Raw genomic sequence first — 21,290 nt, forward strand, 5'->3', positions numbered from 1 at the left:
CGTGAGCGTGACATCCGCAGAACTCTTTCTCGCACTCAGGCAGGCAAGTCACTCATGCGTCACGGTCATCCATTTCGTCACAAACCTAACTCTCTATATTCTGATGATCGAATCACTCATCACTACATAAAGGAACCCCCCCAATTCTCCCGCGAGGGGTATCTCTCAAGTAAAGCGTAGAGGATAGCTGATCGTACCAGTTAAGGAAGGGGATCCCCATCTAAGGAGCATCTTCCCCCCACCTCAAGGACTGGCACCCCTCCTGGGTCACCCAGAGACTCCTTAACATTCTCCATGACATCTGAAGATGTCAGACTCTCATTCTCCATGACATCATAAACTCTCAGTGTCCAAAATCACCAGGAGATGCCGGAGGTGCCCACTGCCAGTGCTTGGAACCCGTGGATCAAACTGAGATGCTACCACTGTCTATAGCCATGGTGGCGAACCGATGGCACTGCAGATGTTCATGGACTACAATTCCCATCAGCCCCTGCCAGCATGGCCAATTGGCCGTGCTGGCAGGGGCTAATGGGAATTGTAGTTCATGAACATCTGGAGTGCCATCGGTTCGCCACCACTGGTCTATAGGCACAGTCTCACCATCCTTTTGGTGGCCAACCCTGAGCCAACAGCCCCTGCCTGAAATAGGCAGTTTGGCCCTTCACCCTCTTTGCTCCAATCAGACTTGTCAAAAAGAGACTCTTGGGTCGTCTCCAAAACGCCTCTTGACAAGTACCGGCTGTTTCGCCAAGAAGATCCTCCATCATCTCAGTCTGCAACCTATGAAAGATCACACCACTGTCAACCAGGCAAGGTCATCTCCAAGCACCTACAGGGCTCCGGATTGGCCCCAACGTCCTCTATGCCCGAACGGAGGGCACTTCTGAGCAAATCAAGCCAACACAGTGTTGCTGGTTTCTGTCTATATCGCATCCTCGGCTGCAGCTCCCTCACCCCAAAGCATCACTCAAGGGCCAAGAGTTGCTCAGCAGCAGCTTTTCAAGGGTCACAAGGTTTCTGCAAGGCGGAAACAGTGCAGCGGCGTGATATGGCAGCCCAAAAAGCCAATGCGATTCTGGGATGCATCAATAAGAATATAGTGTCTAGAGCGAGGGAAGCAAGCAATTGTACTGGCATCTACTCACTGCAATACTGCCTCAGACCCCTGTTTACCTAGAGTAACTGTAACGTCTCCAGGCTTCTGGACACCGCAATTTAAGAAGGATATTGACAAGCTGGAATGGGTCTAGAGCAGGGCAACCAAAATGGTCAAAGGTCTGTAATCCATGCCTTATGAAGAGAGGCTTAGGGAGCTGGGGATGTTTAGTTTGGAGAAGACAAGGTTAAGGGGGGGACATGATAGCCATATTTTAATATTTGAAGGGGTGCCATGCCAAAGAAGGAGCAAACTTGTTTTCTGCTGCCTCAGAGACTAGGCCATGGAGTAATGGATTCAAGGTGCAGGAAAAGAGATTCCACATAAACATCAGGAAGAACTTCCTGACCGTCAGGGCTGTTTGACAGTGGAATGCATGACCTCGGAGTGTGGTGGAGTCTCCTCCTTTGTAGGTTTTTAAAGAGAGGCTGGATGGCCATCTGTCAGGAGTGTTTTGATGGTGTTTTCCTGCATGGACAAACAATTGTCAGGAATGCTTTATCATGCGTTGAGCAGGGGGGGTTGGACTACATGGCCTCTATGCCCCCTTTCGACCCTGTTCTATGATTCTAAGTCAGAAGTCTCCCACCTCATACTCTTAGCCATCCTCCTGCACCAGCTTTCAAAACTGCATTACATTTTCTAGAGGAAAGAAAGACGCAGCCCCCACCCAAACTAGGTGTTTTAAAGTTGGGAGAATACAGTAATATTTGCTGACCGCCAATTTCCATGCTGTCGCAACCAGGGGAGAGGTTTGCTTGGAGTGCCGTGGCCGAAGTTTGAGTCAAGAGGGCACCCCCCCCGCCCGGGAAGCCTCAGGACTTAAGAAGCGAGGGGCTGTCGGCTGCCCTCGTGGCCAAGGACGGCAATGACAACTCTCCTCTGCTAATAGGCGAGGACTATTTTTAGCCTCTCCGTTCCAATACGCCCCCTGAATTTATCCTGCTGCAAAAAAAAAGAAAAGAAAAGAAAAGAAAAAATGAATGTGGGGGGTGGGGGGAATCCTGATTCACACACCGGCTGCTTACACTTAAAATGTTGGAGTGGCAGCACTGGAGAAATCTCGAGAAAAAAGGATGTAAAGTCATATTATCCTTACTGCCTGACACTCCCCAATTGCCGCCCACCCAGCTCTGTTGCTCAGGAAATGGGAGCTCCCCCATTGTACGAAGGCAGAGCTGAAATTTAGCTTTAAAAAGGGCTTGGACAGATTTATGGAGGAGAAGTCGATTTATGGCTACCAATCTTGATCCTCTTTGATCTGAGATTGCAAATGCCTTAACAGTCCAGGTGATCGGGAGTAGCAGCAGCAGAAGGCCATTGCTTTCACACCCTGCACGTGAGCTCCCAAAGGCACCTGGTGGGCCACTATGAGTAGCAGAGAGCTGGACTAGATGGACTCTGGACTGATCCAGCTGGCTTGTTCTTATGTTCTTATGTTCTTAAATCCCTTCCTGGTGATTAGCCGAGCTGCTGTGACATCACAGAGAGTCCGCTGTCATGCTAACAGCCCCGGGAACAATGGAGTCCAAGACAGTAAAAACCCCAAAGAAGAGAGAAATGCTGGTTCAGACGCCTGCTTTGGAGAGGGCGGAAGAACTGACAGGATGGTGCGGAAGACTTTGGCAAGCAGGGACGGTGAAGGGGTTGCAGGCACCGGCGCCTGCAGGTAGGAGACTGCATTAACCCATGCGCACCTTATTCTCTAATTTTGTAACCCAGTTCCATTGTGATGTTGCCTTGCCCATTGATACTGCAGGGCCTGTAAGACAGAGCTCTTCCGCCAGACTTAGGGTGGAGGCCTCGTACCACTTACTGGTCTCCCCGCTCTATTTCTTTCCATCTCTTTGCAACTCTGAGAATAGGGTTTTAATGGTGAATGCCAGTTGCCATCAGGGCTAATGGATAATGATATGGTTTTAAATTTCATTTTATTGTATTTGTACTGATCCTGCATTTACATATTGTTGAAAGCCGCTCTGAGCTCATAAGGAGAAGGGTGGCTTATAAATAGTAATAATGATAACAATAATAACAACAACAATGACAGCAATAATACTGTTCCATCTACAATTATAAAAAAAACCTGGGCAATTCATCTACAGTCTTGGTAAGAAAAATGGACTAGACCCGACATAAAGAAATCACTCTTAGCAACACCCCCATCCCCCACCCCCCAGAAGGTGGTCTGGCGGCTGACGAAGCTTCCCTGCCCCAAGTAGACCAGAAGGGCTCCCATCAGGCCGTGCTTCTTCACCTGCCCTGCTCACTGAAGTCGTGTGCTTGAAATGCAGACCTCCCCCCCATAATTGTGGACCTACAGACCATAGACCAATGGGGGCGAACCTTTGGCACTCCAGATGTTATGGACTACAATTCCCATCAGGCCATGCTGGCAGGGGCTGATGGGAATTGTAGTCCATAACATCTGGAGTGCCAAAGGTTTGCCACCACAGCCATAGACAATGTCCTATGAGCAATTTAAATGCCTGGATGGATCCCCACCTTTTAAGACCAGGGCAGCGCCAAGAATCCAGATGATCTCGCGTTAATTTTCGTTCTGGAACTTTCTTCTTCCCTCTTACATTGTGATCTAAGCTGGGTTTCAGTATCTGGAATCTCCGCTCAGTCAATGGTAGGCTAATGGTTTAATCAGCAGGAAGGAAAAGCGGGAGGTGGGTGGGGGGGTGAGGAAGAGAAGAGCTCTGAACATTGGAATCTCTGAAGGGCGGAGGACTATTTCTAGGCAGTAGAAGCCGAGATCAAGGACGCGAAGAAAACTGATGGGCAGGAAAACTGCGTGGGCAAGATGTCCGCCATGGATGGAAAAGAATGCCAGTGAAAGGGGACCGAACTGCAGAGAGAATGGAAAAGGTCTCCTCTTGAGAAAGGGCTGGCTGAGGCAGAAAAGGAGCAGGGGCCTGGATGAACACATGCTTTAAGTGAACAGAAAAGGAGAGGCATCTCAGACCAGAGGGTAAACAAACTTTCCCTTTCTCTGGGCTTCCCTTTCATATTTGTTTTTATGAGATCCTCCTTATACGGGAGGGTCAAATTAGGACTTTTCCAGTCCTAGAGAAGTAGCATTTTATTGCACAAGTTAAAAACCTCAATTTTAAAAAAATTGCTTTTAATATAAGCAGACTCTTACAGAAAATTAGTTTTGGACAACAATCGCGTTTGTCTGCAGCAGAACAGCTCCGCTGGAGTGCAGCAGAGGTTCAGTGACGGTTTGAGAATCAAAGTTCCCTTCGTGTGATAGGGGACCCCACTCCAACTTGCATCTGATGAAGGGAACTTTAACTTTTGAAAGTTCATATCCTGAAAATCATATTGGTCTTGAAGGTGCCACTGGACTCAAATCGAGCTCTTACTAAATACTAATTTATCCAGTGGCCACAAGCAGCTGAGGTTTTGTTGCGTTGGGTCCTCAGTCTGCCCAGTTCTTGACATCACAGCAAGCCAGTCCTGGCGAAGTGGCGGGGACGGCCCTGGACGAGGGTTTGGGAGAACTGAGCTCCAATCCCCATTTTCGGTAGGGGAACCAGCTGGGTGACCTCAGGCCAGTCTCACAAACTCAGCCTCACCTACCTCACCGGGTTGTTGTGAGGGTGAAGTGGAAGAGGGGAGAATGAGGTAGGCTATTTTGGGTCCCCTACAATACAGGTAAGATGGGGCATAAAATAAATAAAATCTTATAGCCGTGGTGGCGAACCTTTGGCACTCCAGATGTTATGGACTACAATTCCCATCAGCCCCTGCCACCATGTCCAATTGGTGAAAGTTTCAAAACCCGTGAAAGTTTCAAAACCCTCAGGGGCAACGTTGCTGTAACCTTTCTCTGCTTTGCCTAGCTGCAGGGATCTCAAATTGGCCATGCTGGCAGGGGCTGTTGGGAATTGTAGTCCATAACATCTGGAGAGCCAAAGGTTCGCCACCACTGTTTTATAGCATCGGTCTGACTTTGAATGTCTGGGTTTATGCTGGTATTTGTGAGGAGAAGAAGCCACTGGGATTTAATAGGTGGTTTTGCCATCGAACTGGTGGCCTGCATTGTTAGGATTTTCTGCTTCAGTTCCCTCCATCTAAATAAAGCAACTTCCTGCAGCAGTAATTGTCTGCCTCCTAATGGGCTCTGGACCAGCAGCCGATCTCTGTGAGTATCTGCCCCGCTTCTGTACTTGACAGGTTCTAAAGTTCCAGCCTGCCAGAAGCCCTGATGTGCCCACTCACTCAGCAAGGGTGGACAAGTAATGCACCCATGCTCAGAGCGGTGACCCCTGAGCCGTGGGAACTGAACCTACAAGGAGCAGTCGTCTGTACACGGTACCACATTTCAAAACTAACTCTATTTCAGTTAACTTACATGTTGTGCAAAAAGTGGTAGATTTTGCTCATAAACCAATTTGCCCTTTTGGTTATACTCATGTGAGAAACAGTGCATGAGAATGCAATGAATAAGCAGCCACGGCGCTTAGGTTATACAACAAAGAGCCACGGGAAGCCCAAATCAAGTGTTGAAGCAGAAAAATCAATGAAGTACCACCGAAGTGTGAATACCACCTCACGCAGACTCTGACCTTCTCCACTGTTCCCATTTTGGGAAAACGGATGCTTCCACGGCCATAATTCCTGGCCCAGGAGTGCCGGTATCTGTCCATCAGGACTGCACCCCATACAGGGAGGCGGCGTTTGCATTCCAAAGGGCAAAAAGCAAACGGAAGAATTCATTTTTCTTCCGCATATGCCAGTGGTGGCGAACCTATGGCAAGGGTGCCAGAGGTGGCACTCAGAGCCCTCTCTGTGGCCACGTGCAAACAGAGTGCCCCCCCCCACACACATCTAGGCTGGCCTGGGCCCCTGGGCTCGATTATTAGCATTAAACCTAAGACCTAGTTTTGTGGAAGCAGTGTAGGTAACCCTATTAAGCGCTGTTAAACCCCACTGATTTTCATGGGAAGAACTAAAGCGCGATCCTTTACCTGGGAGTAAGCTCGGTTGCTGGCAATGGGGCTTGCTTCTGAGTAAACCCTCCCAGGGTTGTGATTCACCTGTTGGAAGAGTTGCTCGGTTGCTTCAAAGCAAAGCAACTGACTACCACTGATTACTCCTGAGTAACTCACGCCTTGGAGACAACCTAAACTAAAACCTTAGTATTCAGGTTAAATTGCCGTGTTGGCACTTTGCAATAAATAAGTGGGTTTTGGGTAGCAATTTGGGCACTCGGTCTCAAAAAGGTTCGCCATCACTGGCATATGCTGAACAACAGCCTTGCCACGAACACTCACGGCTGGTGCCTGTAGGATGATATACAACCTCCCCCCTTGCCCAATTCCTCTCCAGCAAAGACCACAAAGTACACAACTCTCCTCCCCTCTTTTAAGAAGGGAAATCCTCTCGCCCCTGCTGATCCATTTTAAAGTACATCCTAAGGAACTACCATGGGCTTTGCTTGGATCCAAGATGTACCCCAATCCCCCAGTGCCACATTTCTTCCATCGGCACCCCAGGATTCCAGGGGCAAGCTGCCAGCTCCCACCCACCACGGTCTCATACTTCTATTTTCGCTTTGTTCCTGAAGCTAACATTTATCCTGTTCAATGCCTTAAAGGAGAGAAAGAAAGGAACACCCAACCGGATCGTTTCAGCAAGTTCCCCTCTGCACGCGTAACCAAGGCAACGCCACCTTCCAAGATGATGAAGTGCTCCCTGCCAGACCCCCTAACGGCAACACGCAATCGCTAATTAAGTGTCGTCAACTGGAGTTAAGGATGAGGCCCACGGGGTTGACTGAAGATACAGGACCATAAGAATGGCAGACTCCTACAAGCTGGAAACCCCCCTCCCCCCCCCCCCAACACAGGAATAATTAATAATAATAGTAAAGAGGAAGCAGAGTTTCCCTTTTCTGCAAAACTCCAAGCAGATCTATAGGAACTCGGAGCTGGCTTGTTGTTGGTAATTGCTTCTCCTTGTGCATTCTCTGTGCAACCCCCCCCCCCCCCCCCGTCTTATGGAATGGCCTCCTTGAAAAGGTGAGGAAGGCCCCCACCCTCCTGGCTTTCTACAAACTATGGCCCCTCCCGCACACGCAAAATAATGCATTTTCAAACCACTTTCACAACTGTTTGCAAGTGGATTTTGCTATTCGGTGGCACTTCGGTGGTACTTCATTGCTATTCCGCACAGCTTTGAAGAGCACTGAAAGCAGTTTGAAAGTGCATTATTCTGCATGTGCGGAATGAGCCATAGTATGTTAAATAGAATTATGCACGAGGGCTTTTTGCACAGGTAAACAGGTCTATCCGTAATGAACTAGGCAAAAAGTTGCATGGGCAAAGAGTCCGGGACTATCGTCTTCTTCTTCCTCCTCCTCCTCTTCTTCCTCTTCCTCAATTTTTCTGTCGCCCTTCCCCTTCCAGGCTCAGGGTGGCTCACATCGGCATAAATATCACTGCTGTATTGTTGTCAATCACTGTGAGTCTGCTCCAGGCTGGGAATTTCTATAACCCTTAATGTATCATGTTTAAAAGCTTCCCCCCGTGATTCGGTTTGTTTTCAGATTTCTGTAATCCTAACCTGGTAGGACTGTTCACTGGAGATCCCATACTGTGGGCTGTACTTGACTTACATTATGCAACTTGCCTTCAGTCTCAGCAAGAAAGATGGACCGAAAGTAACCTAAATACATAAATCAGAGATTTGTTGCGTCGGAAACTAGAGAAACCAGCCGGGGTAGAGCCTGACTCTTCAAGAATTCTCTGGTAATGAATGTTCTGGGGAGATCTCAAAGAAATGAGTAAAACCACGGTGGGGCGGGTGGAGAGAAGATACCAATTATAAAGGAGATTCCTCATTACCAGGTGCTCGGGTGAGGAAGATGTCATGGTCAACTTTTTAAAATAGTAACCCCACCCCCCACTCCCTGAAGTCTTTCTATCAGGGGTCTGCCACCTGCAGCTCTCCAGATGTTCATGGACTACAATTCCCATTAGCCTGTGCCATTGGCCATGCTGGCAGGGGCTGATGGGATTTGTAATCCATGAACATCTGGAGAGCTGCAGGTTGCAGACCCCTGATCTAGATCAAGAGTGTCCAATTCTGGTGCCCCAGATGTTAATGGACTACAGTTCCCATCAGTCCCTGCCAGAAAGGCCAACTGACCATGCTGGCAGGGGCTGATGGGAATTGTAGTCCATGAACCTCTGGGGCGCCAGAGTCGGACACCCCCTGCTCTAGATGGTAATTTGCATTTCCTCCAAGCGACTTGCCGTTACATGTTTTTCTAGATTCCTTTGGGCTTGCAAAACACTCAATTTATGTGACACCGCATGTGCGTTGCTAGACTGACCCCACACACACTTGACTCCAAATCCTAAGCCAGATGCACAAGCGGGGCACGCACTAGCCTAGCACAAGCAGAAGCTAAGAAACAGGATATAGTTATGGATGCCAAGGAGAACTTGTTTTCAATTTTCATGGGAAGCACTGAAAAATAAAACACTTCTACGAAATGTTCTCCCTTTTGAAGAGAACAAAACACTTCTTAAGGCAAAGTTTCTCCGTGCTTAAAATGCAGAGCATGAAAAAAGTCCGCTACTAAGACATCCACATCCAAGTCCCAGCAGATTTGCAAGATTTTCGCGGCGAAGTAACGTGCGAACGCATCAAGCCTGAACTGTAAATCGTTAATATTTTGAGACTCCACTTTTTTCTTGAAAGGAATCGCCACAACCTTGTGCAACTAGGAATCCGTGGTGGCGAACCGTGGTGGCGAACCATGCTGGCAGGGGCTGATGGGAATTGTAGTCCATAACATGGCCAATAGGCCATGCTGGCCATAACATGGGCCATGCTGGCATAACATGGCCAATAGGCCATGCTGGCAGGGGCTGATGGGAATTGTAGTCCATAACATCTGGAGTGCCAAAGGTTCGCCACCACGGAACTAGGTGGATGGGATTGAGTTTATGCAAGGGCTGCACAGAACGGGACTGCGATCAACACCGCCCTACAGGCCGTCAAGCAGCTTCATCAGATGTGCACGAGAATTCCAGCACTGACTCTCCAAGTGTTTCTGCCAAAACCCCTGGGACAGGATCACTTCGGGAGGGGAAGACAGCACGAGGAAGAAACTGAGTGATTAAGAGCAGGTGGATTCTAATCTGGAGAACCAGGTTTGATTCCCCACTCCTCCACCTGAGTGGCAGAGGCTTATCTGGTGAACCAGATGTGTTTCCACACTCCTACATCCCTGCTGGGTGACCTTGGGCTAGTCGCAGTTCTCTCAGGACTCTCTCAGCCCCACCTACCTCACAGGGTGTTTGTTGTGGGGAGAGGAAGGGAAAGGAGCTTGTAAGCCCCTTTGAGTCTCCTTACAGGAGAGAAAGGTGGGGTATGAATCCAAACTCTTCTTCTTCCATCGCTAAGCAGGGAGATCTTACAGATTGGGGGAGGGGGTAGAAGAGCCTTCCGGCCCCCATCCTTGAGGGCAGGGTGGAGTTTCAAAGCATCCTCACGCCTCCCAGCCCTTCCACTCTGCCAGCCCTCCCTTGCCCATGAAGAAGGCAGATATTAGGAACAGACAATGCAAATGCCCAGCAGTGGAAGAGATGGGTGCGGGAGACCACAGACACAGGAACAGGGGAAGTGACACAGGATGCAGATAGTTGGGCGCCTGGGAACGCACTGGCCGTGCCCAACCTTGCCTCACCCAGGGCAGCTTCTGATCCCCAGAAAGGCTTGCCAGCCCCTGCTATCAGAGCCGGCGCCTCGTTGGAAGTGATTCTGCATGCAGTAGGCAAGGCCAGAGGCGTACTAGGGGTAAATGGCGCCCAGAGACAAATTGTCTCCGGGACGCCCCCCAGGCTCCGTCCCCCACTGCCGGTGCCCTCAACCCCGCCCATGTCACCAGTCGGGGGTGGGGGGAAGGAAGGTAGTGGGGAGTCCAGGGTGGGGTTGAGGGCGCTTGGAGGCAGCAGGAAGTTCTGCTGCCTCGTCATTTTTGCATGCCTCGACTCTCACAATACTAGAACCAGGGGGCATCCATTGAAAATGCTGGGGGGAAGAATTAGGACTAATAAAAGGAAGCATTTCTGCACGCAACATGTGATTGGTGTTTGGAATATGCTGCCACTGGAGGTGGTGACGGCCACTAACCTGGATAGCTTTAAAAGGGGCTTGGACAGATTGATGGAGGAGACGTCAATTTATGGCTACCAATCTTGATCCTCCTTGATCTGAGATTGCAAATGCCTTAGCAGACCAGGTGCTCGGGAGCAGCAGCCGCAGAAGGCCATTGCTTTCACATCCTGCACGTGAGCTCCCAAAGGCACCTGGTGGGCCACTGCGAGTAGCAGAGAGCTGGACTAGATGGACTCTGGTCTGATCCAGCTGGCTTGTTCTTATGTTCTTATGTTCTTATGTTGCAGATCCCTGCAGCTAGGCAAAGCAGAGAAAGGTTACAGCAACGTTGCCCCTGAGGGTTTTGAAACTTTCACGGCATTAACTTTGCATCTGAACTGTAAAGAGCCTGGAAGTGACTCACAAAGTCCTCCCCTTTCTCTCCCCACAACAGATGTCTTGTGAGGCAGGTGGGGCTGAGAGAGAGTTCAGAGAGAACTGTGACTAGCCCAAGGTCACTCAGCAGGCTTCATGTGGAAGAGCGGGAATTGAACCTGGTTCACCAGATTAGAGTCCCCCACCCATGTGGAGCAGTGGGGAATCAGACCAGTTCTCCACACTGGCTCTCTCTAAAGTTCTTCAAAGCACCCCCAAGCTCCACGCTAAATTTACATTGTGAGCCACAGTGGGAGAGCGAGAAAGCACACGTCCCTGCCTCCCCCCTTGCTTTCAATCTGCAACGCAGCCCAGGGAGAGAAGAAAGACAAGGGTTCCTATCCTAGAATTATGACGTGAGCTCTGGTGAATGCACCCGGCCCACAGACGCCGCTTGCTCACCCAGAGGGGAACCTACCGAGAGACACACGTTGTTGCCTGCAACCCCACAACCTGTACAGCTTGTTTCATTCAGGGGCAGCACTTCTAATTTGCAGCAGCCTCCCTGGTTCACTCAAGTCCCTTTTCAGTACAGCAGTTCACAAGGAAAGGAAAGAAAGGGGGAGAGCTGCCAGCAATTCAGTTTTCAGTATTAAAAGTGGGTATTGTCTTTGAACACCCTCTGTTTTGTATGGGCATGCGGTTGGGGGGGGGGGGGTCACACACACAAACACACGCTTGTAGAAGCACAAGTTCATGCACGGCACTCCCATCCACACAGAACCACTTTGAAGATTATGCAATGCTCATTAAAAATACAAAACCACTCAAAAACCAGAGCAAAACACGAAGGCTGCTGGCGTGGCTCAGTCTTCCGCCAAGATAATGATTTCTTCCATGTATGCGGATGCTGTGGGAGGCCACCCGAGGGCACGCTCCCGCCTTGCTGCGGGGCAGTTCCTAGGAATGGGCAGTTTGGCTCCCACCCTGATCGTTCAGAGATGGCTGGACAGACTACAGAGCAGGTGAAAGGATCAGGTACCCCAAGTCGGTGGGTTCAGGGGCATACCAGTATAAAGCAGTGCCTGGGGGAAAGGCCTCGTTTTCGTGACCCCCCACCCCCGATAAGGAGCCGGGCCAGGAGCCGGCAGGCCTGCCGGGCACCCCTCAGCCCGCCCCGCAAGAGGCCAAAGCTGAGTCAGCAGGGAGGTGGCTGGCCACCTCCCTGCTGACCCATCTTCGGCCTCTTCCTCTTGCGGGGCCAGGCCGAGGGGCACCTGGAGGACCTGAAGGAGGCTTCACTCTATGGGGGGCGATTTTGCGCCCTCCACATGACCAGGTAGGTGGCGCCTGGAAACATGGGTTACCCCACGTCCCTCTGGCAGGTCCGCCACTGGATGGGTTACACCGAAGGAGAGAGAGAACCACGTCCGAAGCTCCCATAGGCTGGCTCCCAAAAGAAGGAAAGATGAGGTTAGATTTACTGCAACGGGCTCTACATGGGGCTGCCCTGAAATGTGTTTGAAAAATTCCCCTGGTGCAGAACTCTTCAGGCAGAATGTAGACAGGAGTGGGTCGCTGAGGACCCTCCCAGTCCAGTCTGGGCTCGTCTACACTGGCCCCCCAGTTTGTTTCCGGGTGCAATTCAAGCTACTGGTCTCGGCATGCTTCCCTCAACGCAAGCCCTTTTCTCAACACCAAGAGAAACCGCTTCATTTTCCAAGCGCCACTCAGGACTGATTCATGCACCACTCAGCACGCACACACGGCTGCACTCCGTGCCGTCACGCCCGTATTGGGCTTTCTGTGAAAGTCAAGGGTGGTAAAGACAACCTTCACAGCCGCTCTGGAGGCATGCACAAGGAACACCACAACATCTCACCACATGGGTTTTCAAGGATTAGGCAATGCTACAATGTTCACAACTGACTACAACGCAGCAGGCTCGGGGTTTGGGAGACTCCTATCCCACCTTTCTTGCCAAAAGCTACGCAAAGCAGCTTAACTCAGGCGTGAGCAGTGGGACAAAGAAAGGACTCTGTGCATTACAACGTGGCACTCGGGTCAAACCCTAAGTGACACCGTGCGGAGCAGCTGTTTCCTCGCAGAGGAGTGCTTTTGAATATTAGTGAGCAATAGTAGAGTACAAAAATACAGACGTAAGAACAAGCACGTTAGAGAGAAGCTCTGGAGGTCGGCTCGCACGACCAGTTCTTCGGGAAATACTCGGGCATCAGTGCTGTGAAACAGGCAAGCAGACTCAAACAGGCTCTTAGAAACAGCCAAGACACACTCATGCCGGGGACGGTTGGGTGTCGGGCGCAGGATTAGAAGTTAGGTGCTCAAGCCAATGCGCCGACAAGGAGCAATGCCTCACACGCAAGCTGCAGTACGTGTTACAGGCGGGAGGCCGGAGTGGCACGTGCACACACCTCTCTCTTGCCTGTGCGGGCCTGGGCCGTCAGCCTTTGCGGGCCGCCTCTTTCCTGGCTCTGGTGCAGCTGCTCGCAACGGGGGAGGAGGGAGGCCTCTCGACTTGGTGGGCCTCATGTAGCCTTTGATCTGCTCGACAGGTCTGGCTCTTTCTTCTCTCTTGGTCTCCCGCGCTGCTCGGTCGGGACGTTCAGCAACCGACCGCAAACCTCCCGCGACACTGGGGCCAGCTTCAGAGACAGGAGCCTGCGCGTTCATCTGTTCGGCAGCCTTCCTTGTCGGTTCCTCCTGACCAGCGGGCAGCGCCGGCTGGAAGACCACCGGCTCGTTCGCAGCGCCTTGTTCCAGAGGCTCAGAACTTCCCTGAGGTTTATTAGCAGAAGCAGCTTCCGTTGTGGGGACATCCTTAGAGGCCTTATCTACTCCTGCCTCACTTCCTAAACTCCCTGGGCATTCAGATGCCCTCTGCTTATCCACTTCGGTGCCTTCGCTCGACCCCGTTGGTTCTCCAGGGCCACCAACCAGTGCTGTTGTTAGGGCCTGGAGTGCTATGACTTCTTTGTTACCCTCCCAAGGAGCTGGAAGTTCTGCAGAAGGGACGATGACCTCTCTTCCTTCTGCTCCAGCACCTGTGGTCAGAGCTGCTGTCTTCTCCTCCATTACTGCTAATTCTGAAGAAGAGAGTCCAAAGCTTGGTACTTTGTCCGAAAGGTCTACTCCTCCAGCTCCTGCCTCGGTGAAAACAGAGGACAGCGCACGATCTTCTTCTGCTTTGGCATTGTCTTTGGCAACCCGGTCCAAGGCAGCCTGCCTGGTTTTCTTCCTCCTCTCTCTCGTCTTGTCACCTGCTGTCACCAAAAGGGAGGCCTCTATCAGGGCCTCTCTGACTTCACCTGCGGCTGAATCTTCTGGCAGATCAGGCATATCCGCCCACCTCCCTCCGCTTGGACCTCTCAGCGGTTCCGGAGGGGAGAGCTGCTCCTTCCTGAGGTCCGCGGCAGCTTTGCCTTGGTATTTTAGAAAGGGGCACTGGCTCTTGGAGCCGGCCTCCTCGACAGCAGCCGGGCCAGGTGGGCCAAAGGGGCCAAATAAACTCATGGTGTTCCCGTCCCAAAGCACTGGATGCCCTGGGGGAAAGCTCTTAATGTTTCGGTTCTCGTCGACAAACTCCGTTTCTTCCAGGGCGTAGTTCAGCTCGGCCCCCGGGGGGCGCTGCCCCCGGCTCGGGTCTGGCTTGGTGGCTGCAAGGACTGGCTGCTCAGGGGAGCCCACGGCCTTTTTACTCTTTCCATCGCTGCCCCTCTTTGCAGGTTTTGCACTGAGATCCTGCCTGCTGGCAAGCTCCGAGCTGCCGTCCCGTCCCTCTTTCCTGCGTCTATCGGAAGGATGCCCTCTGGGTTTCTCATGGATCTCAGCCCCCAGAGCCTGCTCTGCCTCAAATCCCGAGGGAAAGAAGGGGTTCACACCGGAGCTGCTCTTCCCGGTCATCCCTTCAGGCACCCCTTTGATGGTTTCATCTACCAGTGGCTCATTGGAAACGTGGCCCGTGGCCTCTGCATCCCTCACAAGGTTGCCTGCAGCTCTTCCCTTGCCTTTAGTGGGGGACGGACCCTTCTCCGGTTGGCCCGTTTCTTTGCAGGCAGCCGCTGGTCCTGGATCACTCTTCATCATGGCTTCTTGCCTCCCAAAGTCCACATGGAGTTGGGACTTTGGTTCTCCTGCGTTCTCCTCGCTGGCCCTTTGGTTTCCTCTTCGAGGGGAGCTGGCCACTCGTAAGCAGCTCACAGCCTCTGCAAGCTGTTCTAAGGCGGCCAGTCTGACCTCCTGCCCTCTGCGAGTGGAAGAGGCATCTTTGATTTTGGCAAGAGGCTCCGGTTTCACGGGGCTTGTTTTATGGGCCGAAGCAGGCAGCTGTTCGGAGCAACTGTTTCCGCCGGCGGCTGCGATGGAGTCCTCGTCCTTCTTTCCTTCGGGTCCTTCCACCATCTTCAGAGCAGGAAACGGCCCTCGGCTTCCGCCTGGCTGCTCCAGTGGGGTGGAGTTCCCCTGGTCAACGGCATCCACGTCTGTGGCTGTGCCAGTCTTGGGGAGTCTGTTCATACCAGCACTGGGCTCTGGAGGTTCTGCTGCAGGCTTGCCAGATTTTTTGCTTCTGCCATCACTCGTCCTCTTTTTCAGATTGCTTGTCGATGCTATGGGACTGGGCTCCACCATGATGGAATCCTCCAAACTGCAGGAACCAAACCCCTTGCCTTGATGAGGAACGGCGGCGATCCCCTCCGTCTGGGCACCTGCCTCGGGCGTTTTGGCTGGTGTCTCCATGATAAAGGGGTACGCTGAGGAAGGGAAGTCAGTCCACTCGCCCCTCGAGGTTGGAGACACATCCGGCTGTCCTACTTGGGGCAGTGCAGAACAAGCGTCCGATTTTGCTGGGTCGGCAGCAACTTCCAGCAACTGGTTTGCGGCTTCCGAGGCAGCCTCTCCACTGGACACGGCTCTCTCTTTCGCTTGACCTGCAGGAAGGCCCCCTGCGATCTTCTCCCCCTCCAGGAAAAACGACGGTGCAAAGGAACTTCTCTCGGCAGCCTTTCGGCTCTTCCGGTCGCTGCTCCTTTTCTTTGGTCTCTCTCCGGTCCTGGCCGGGCCGTGAGCCGCTTTGCTTTCTGTGAGGCTGGAGGGGCTCACCTCTTTGCTTGGGGCACCAGGGTCCATTTTGGGGAGCGCTGCCCCCTCCCTCCGCAGCCAGGCCCTGTCTCGAATCCGATGCCACCTCTGACAGCAGCGGCTGCTGATCCAAGGAGTCTTCCGGTCTCCTGCCTTTCCCACTGCTGCTCCTCTTGTTAGGCTGACTGGCTTCTACCTTGAGAACAGCCACAGCCGGCTTTTCCGATGGACTGGAGCAGACGGCCTCGTTCGTATCAGCCAAAGGTATTGTTCCATCCCCAACAGGACCCTGCCCAGGGACCAGGGGCTTTGCTGCATCTGGATGAGCTTCCTTGGAAAAGGCATCTTCTCCTGATCCAAAAGCAGCCTTCCCACTTTTCCATGGGCTGCTCACGTTTCCGTCACCTGACAAAGCCCCTGCTGTGGCCAGTGGGGCCAGCTCAGTTATAACTAGGCTGCTCTTACCAGGGAAGGCCCTTTCTTTGGATGCTTCCAGCATCTTCCCTTCCAACGGAGAACCGGCAGCTTCCTCACCAGCCCTTCCGCCTCTTCCACAGCCAACTTCCGCTCTGCCAAACTCTACTGGTTTTGCATCTTCCCCACTCACAGCTGACGAGCAGCTTACAGTGGGCTTGGCTTCTAAAGCAGGCATGCCTAGCATCTTCCCTTCCAATGGAGAACTAGCAGCTTCCTCACCAGACTTTCCGCCTCTTCCACGGCCACCTTCCGTTCTGCCAAACTCTACTGGTTTTGCATCTTCCCCACTCACAGCTGCCGAGCAGCTTACAGTGGGCTTGGCTTCTAAAGCGGGCACGCCTAGCATCTTCCCTTCCAATGGAGAACTAGCAGCTTCCTCACCAGCCTTTCTTCCTTTTCCACGGCCACCTTGATGCTTGGGTTTCCCTTCCAAGACCACCATGCCAGCAATCGCTTCCTTTCCCCACACATCAGTTGGTTTTGCATCTTCCTCACTCACAGCTGCCGAGCAGCTTACAGTGGGCTTGGCTCCTAAAGCAGGCATGCCTAGCATCTTCCCCTCCAATGGAGAACCGGCAGCCTCCTCACCAGTCCTTCCGCCTCTTCCACGGCCACCTTCCGCTCTGCCAAACTCTACTGGTTTTGCATCTTCCCCACCTCCACAGCTGGGCCGAAAGCAGAGCTTACAGTGGGCTTGGCTTCTAAAGCGGGCCCGCCTAGCATCTTCCCTTCCAATGGAGAACTCAGCAAGTAGCTTCCCCTCACTGTAGCCTTTCTTTCCTTTTCCATCCTAGCCACCCTTGATGCTTGGGTTTCCCTGCCAAGCCCACTGCATGGGCGCAGCAATCGCTTCCTTTCCCGACACATCAGTTGGTTTTGCATCTTCCTCACTCACAGCTGCCGAGCAGCTTACAGTGGGCTTGGCTCCTAAAGCGGACATGCCTAGCATCTTCCCTCTCCAGACGTAGGAGAACCGCAGCCTCCTCAATGCCAGTCCTTCCACTTCTCTCTTCCATACCTACACACCTTCCGCTCTACAAACTCCTACTGGGAGCCTTTGCATCTTCCCCACTCACAGCTGTCGAGCAGCTTACAGTGGTCTTGGTTTCTAAAGCGGGCACGCCTAGCATCTTCTCTTCCGATGGAGAACCGGCAGCCTCCTCACCAGCCTTTCTTCCTTTTCCACGGCCACCTTCCGCTCTGCCAAACTCTACTGATTTTGCATCTTCCCCACTCACAGCTGCCGAGCAGCTTACAGTGGGCTTGGCTTCTAAAGCGGGCACGCCTACCATCTTCCCTTCCAATGGAGAACCGGCAGCCTCCTCACCAGCCTTTCTTCCTTTTCCACGGCCACCTTGATGCTTGGGTTTCCCTTCCAAGACCACCATGCCAGCAACTGGCTCCTTTCCCGACACATCAGCTGGTTTTGCGTCTTCCCCACTCACAGCCGTCGAGCAGCTTACAGTGGGCTTGGCTTCTAAAGCGGGCATGCCTAGGTCCAAATTCTTGGGAGGCTGACCCTCCCAGGCTGTGAATTTCCCAGAGATGCTTATTGCAGCAGGGCTGGCTTGCGTTGGGGAGACCGTGGGGCTCCCTGGCTTATTCAGTTCAGTAGGGCCTTTCACCTGCTCCTTGGATGACCCTTTCTTCCTGCTTTTCGACAGCAACCTAGCTCTGTCATCACTCATCACTCTACTTCCCCGCCAAACTCCCCCATCGTTTTATGCGTCTGGTCTCAAGTTTCCCCTTCTAAGGAGCCTTCAAGCTTGGACTCTGCTCTCCCTTTGCTGGAGCTGAGGAAACATTCTGAGCATCCAAGAGTCGCTGCTCCATTTCAGGCTTGGAAGTATCTTTCCAGAGAACCCCTGTGGAGGCGCCTGTAACCACTTGGGAGCTCTCGAGGGGCACAGCCAGTGGGGCATGAGGTTTCCGGGGCTCATCAGCAGAAACGGGAGCTCTCAGCCGTTCCAAGGATTCCTCCCAGGTCTCCACGGGCCGGGGCTGCTGGCTTCTCTTCTGCTTTGGCTTCTTCTTCTTCTTCTTAAGCACTGCAGATGCTTCCAGGTCCCAGCTCTCTTGCAAGACATCTCTCTGGCCCTCTCCAGGCTCAAAGAGCTGGCCCATGACTTTCTGGGCAGCAGATTTGCCCCGTGGGGATGTCCCAGTGACACAGCCACACTCGGGTGAGGCAAAGAGGTCTTCTCCTTGGTCATGGCTCTTCTGTGCCGGAAGGCGGGCAAGAAGCTCCCCCGGGGAATCTGCAAGAGGGACTTGGGAAGGCTTTGATTTGGCAAACCTGCGATGGTCACTGGGTTTGTTAGCTTGTCTGACTTGGGCGGTAGACACACCTGGAATACAGGAAGTTTGCTCAGGTGCCAGAGCACTTCATCATCCGGAGTAACGTACAAAGATGCCAAAGCCTATCGTCTACACTAGTGTGAAATCCCACCTCAACTGCTGCAGGCCTGGAGAAACTGGCCATCCTAGTGAACTGTACATGCATTGCCTACTGCCAACTGATTCATCACACATCGTGAACCGAATCTCCTTCAGATTCACCACTTCTGTGTTGGCAGGATATGAAGCCGCTGCTCTGCCTCGTGCTCACAAAGTTCACACAGCCTTTCTGAAAGGGGTTCTGGGACTCATTGTGCTTCTTTCTTAGAAAGACGTTCAAGCAACGGTATCCTAGAATTTCCTCGCGGGAGGAAACGAGAAGGGAAGGCATAACGCAACGTAGGCAGGACAGGTGGAGAAGCCAGGGGCCAACGGGAGGCAAAACTCTACTGGGTGAAAAAAGTGACTCGCTCTGCTCGGGGTGGGGTGGGGTGTTTGCCCGGTTCAGTGTAAAGACTGCAGAAACCCACTTGACAGAGCTGGGGCCCCAAATCGTCGCCACAAATGGCAGCGGGAAGACCTTGTCTGTTTAATGGGAAAGTGGAACACACGCCCGGATGAAAAGCTAGCACAAGAACTCTTGGGAAAAGGGCCTGCTACAAGACACTTGTCTGATAGTCAGAATTAAACCTTAAGCCAAAACAAATCTCAGCATCAAGGGACCGGGGGAACCAAGACATGTGGCAAAAGAGGGACGGGATCTGTCAGGATTTGACACAGTTCTCACTTGGGCTTCAGCAACCTAAGGAGAGCCCTGACCTTGGGGCGGGGCACAGAGAAATAAGGCCCAGCCATCTCTTCTTCCTCCCAGCAAAAGATGCAGGCCTGCCCATTTGGTGCCACAGGAAACGAACACAGTTTGCAGTGGGGCAGAGCGGGAAAGGCTGCCCCTGGAAGAGTCAGAGCCCCCCTCCTGCTCCTTCCCTTTCATCACCTACCTTCAGGATCCAGAGAGGCCTTTTCCTGGGGCTGCTCCACAGGCTGGTCACAGCTCGGCTCAGGTACTTCCTTTGGCTTCTCTGCTCCAGCAAACTCAGGAGCTGCTGTTCCTGGAAAGGGGTCCTGCGGTTCTGCTTTGGGCTCTCCTAGAGGCACAAGCTTCTTGGACTCTTTTGGGAGGAGCAAAAGCAGAAGAAACCTCATTAAGGCAGGCAGATACGTCAGCTGGCCAGAAGCACAACCCCCAGGGCCAGGATTCAGCTATCAGAAGCTAAGAATAAACCTGCTGGATTAGATGAATGGCCCATCGAGCACAATATCTTGTCTCATACAGTTGCCCTGGAGGGCCAATGAACGAGGCACAGAGCCTGAGCCCTTCCCCTGCTAAGAGCCTCAGGAGAGCCCTGCTAGATCAGGCCAGGGAGGGTCCATGCAGTCCAGCATCCCATCTCACACAGGGGCCAACCAGTTCCTCCGGTGGTCCAACCACAGGACAGAGGCTGAAGCCTTCCTTCGGTGCTGCCTCCTGGAACTGGGAATCAGAGGTTTGCTGCCTCTGCATATGAAGGCTCCTTCCAACCACATAAGAACATAAGAACATAAGAACTAGCCTGCTGGATCAGACCAGAGTCCATCTAGTCCAGCTCTCTGCTACTTGCAGTGGCCCACCAGGTGCCTTTGGGAGCTCACATGCAGGAGGTGAAAGCAATGGCCTTCTGCGGCTGCTGCTCCTGAGCACCTGGTCTGCTAAGGCATTTGCAATCTCAGATCAAAGAGGATCAAGATTGGTAGCCATAGATCGACTTCTCCTCCATAAATCTGTCCAAGCCCTTTTTAAAGCTATCCAGGTGAGTGGCCATCACCACCTCCTGTGGCAGCATATTCCAAACACCAATCACACGTTGCGTGAAGAAGTGTTTCCTTTTACTAGTCCTAATTCTTCCCCCCAGCATTTTCAATGAATGCCCCCTGGTTCTAGTATTGTGAGAAAGAGAGAGAAATTTCTCTCTGCTTACATTTTCTACCCCATGCATAGTTTTTTATAGACTTCAATTCTATCCTCCTCCTCAGATCACTCTCTCTCCAAACTGAAGAGACTCCAAACGCTTGCAGCCTCTCCTCATAAGGGAAGTGTGCTCCAGTCCCTCAATCATCCTCGTTGCCCTTCTCTGCACTTTTTCTATCTCCTCAATATCCTTTTTGAGATGCGGCGACCAGAACTGGACACAGGACTCCATGTCTGATGGATCCTTTCCTCCGTGAAGTTCTCCAAGCCTCTTCTAAAACTATGCCAATACTTGCTGCCCTCACTACGTGGACTGCCCAGGGACTTCACTGCTCCATTACTCACTGAGCAAAGCAGCATTTCTGCTTGCTTGCCTTGAATCAACTGCTCATCATTTTTATTGGGCAAGAGTGGGTGGTTCTGCTTGTGACGCTCACATGGTCATATAATTAATCCTGTTGGAAGATCTTATACTGAGCTAGGAGGACCAGAGGCCTGACCCAGCAAGGCAAGGCACAGCTCACCCCAGACCAGAAGGAGTCCAATTAAAAGTTCTCTGCCCTGAGGAACACGTGAGGTCAGAGGAATATGGCCTATAGCCGTGGTGGCGAACCTTTGGCACTCCAGATGTCATGGACTACAATTGGCCATGCTGGCAGGGGCTGATGGGAATTGTAGTCCATGACATCTGGAGTGCCAAAGGTTCGCCACCACTGG

General features: G+C 52.4%; 1 protein-coding gene across 1 annotated transcript in view; it reads right to left on the bottom strand.

Moving 5' to 3' along the window:
* Window positions 1-21,290, bottom strand: part of MAP4 (microtubule associated protein 4) — a 243,943-nt gene that overhangs the window by 60,567 nt on the left and 162,086 nt on the right. The window contains 5 exon segments of the mRNA XM_048510520.1: window positions 13,090-15,800; window positions 15,802-16,888; window positions 17,304-17,939; window positions 17,998-18,579; window positions 19,567-19,737. Coding sequence (XP_048366477.1) covers window positions 13,090-15,800; window positions 15,802-16,888; window positions 17,304-17,939; window positions 17,998-18,579; window positions 19,567-19,737 — 5,187 coding nt within the window.

This window comes from Sphaerodactylus townsendi, linkage group LG11 (genome assembly GCF_021028975.2).
Source record: "Sphaerodactylus townsendi isolate TG3544 linkage group LG11, MPM_Stown_v2.3, whole genome shotgun sequence".
In the NCBI taxonomy this organism is placed as follows: Eukaryota; Metazoa; Chordata; class Lepidosauria; order Squamata; family Sphaerodactylidae; genus Sphaerodactylus; species Sphaerodactylus townsendi.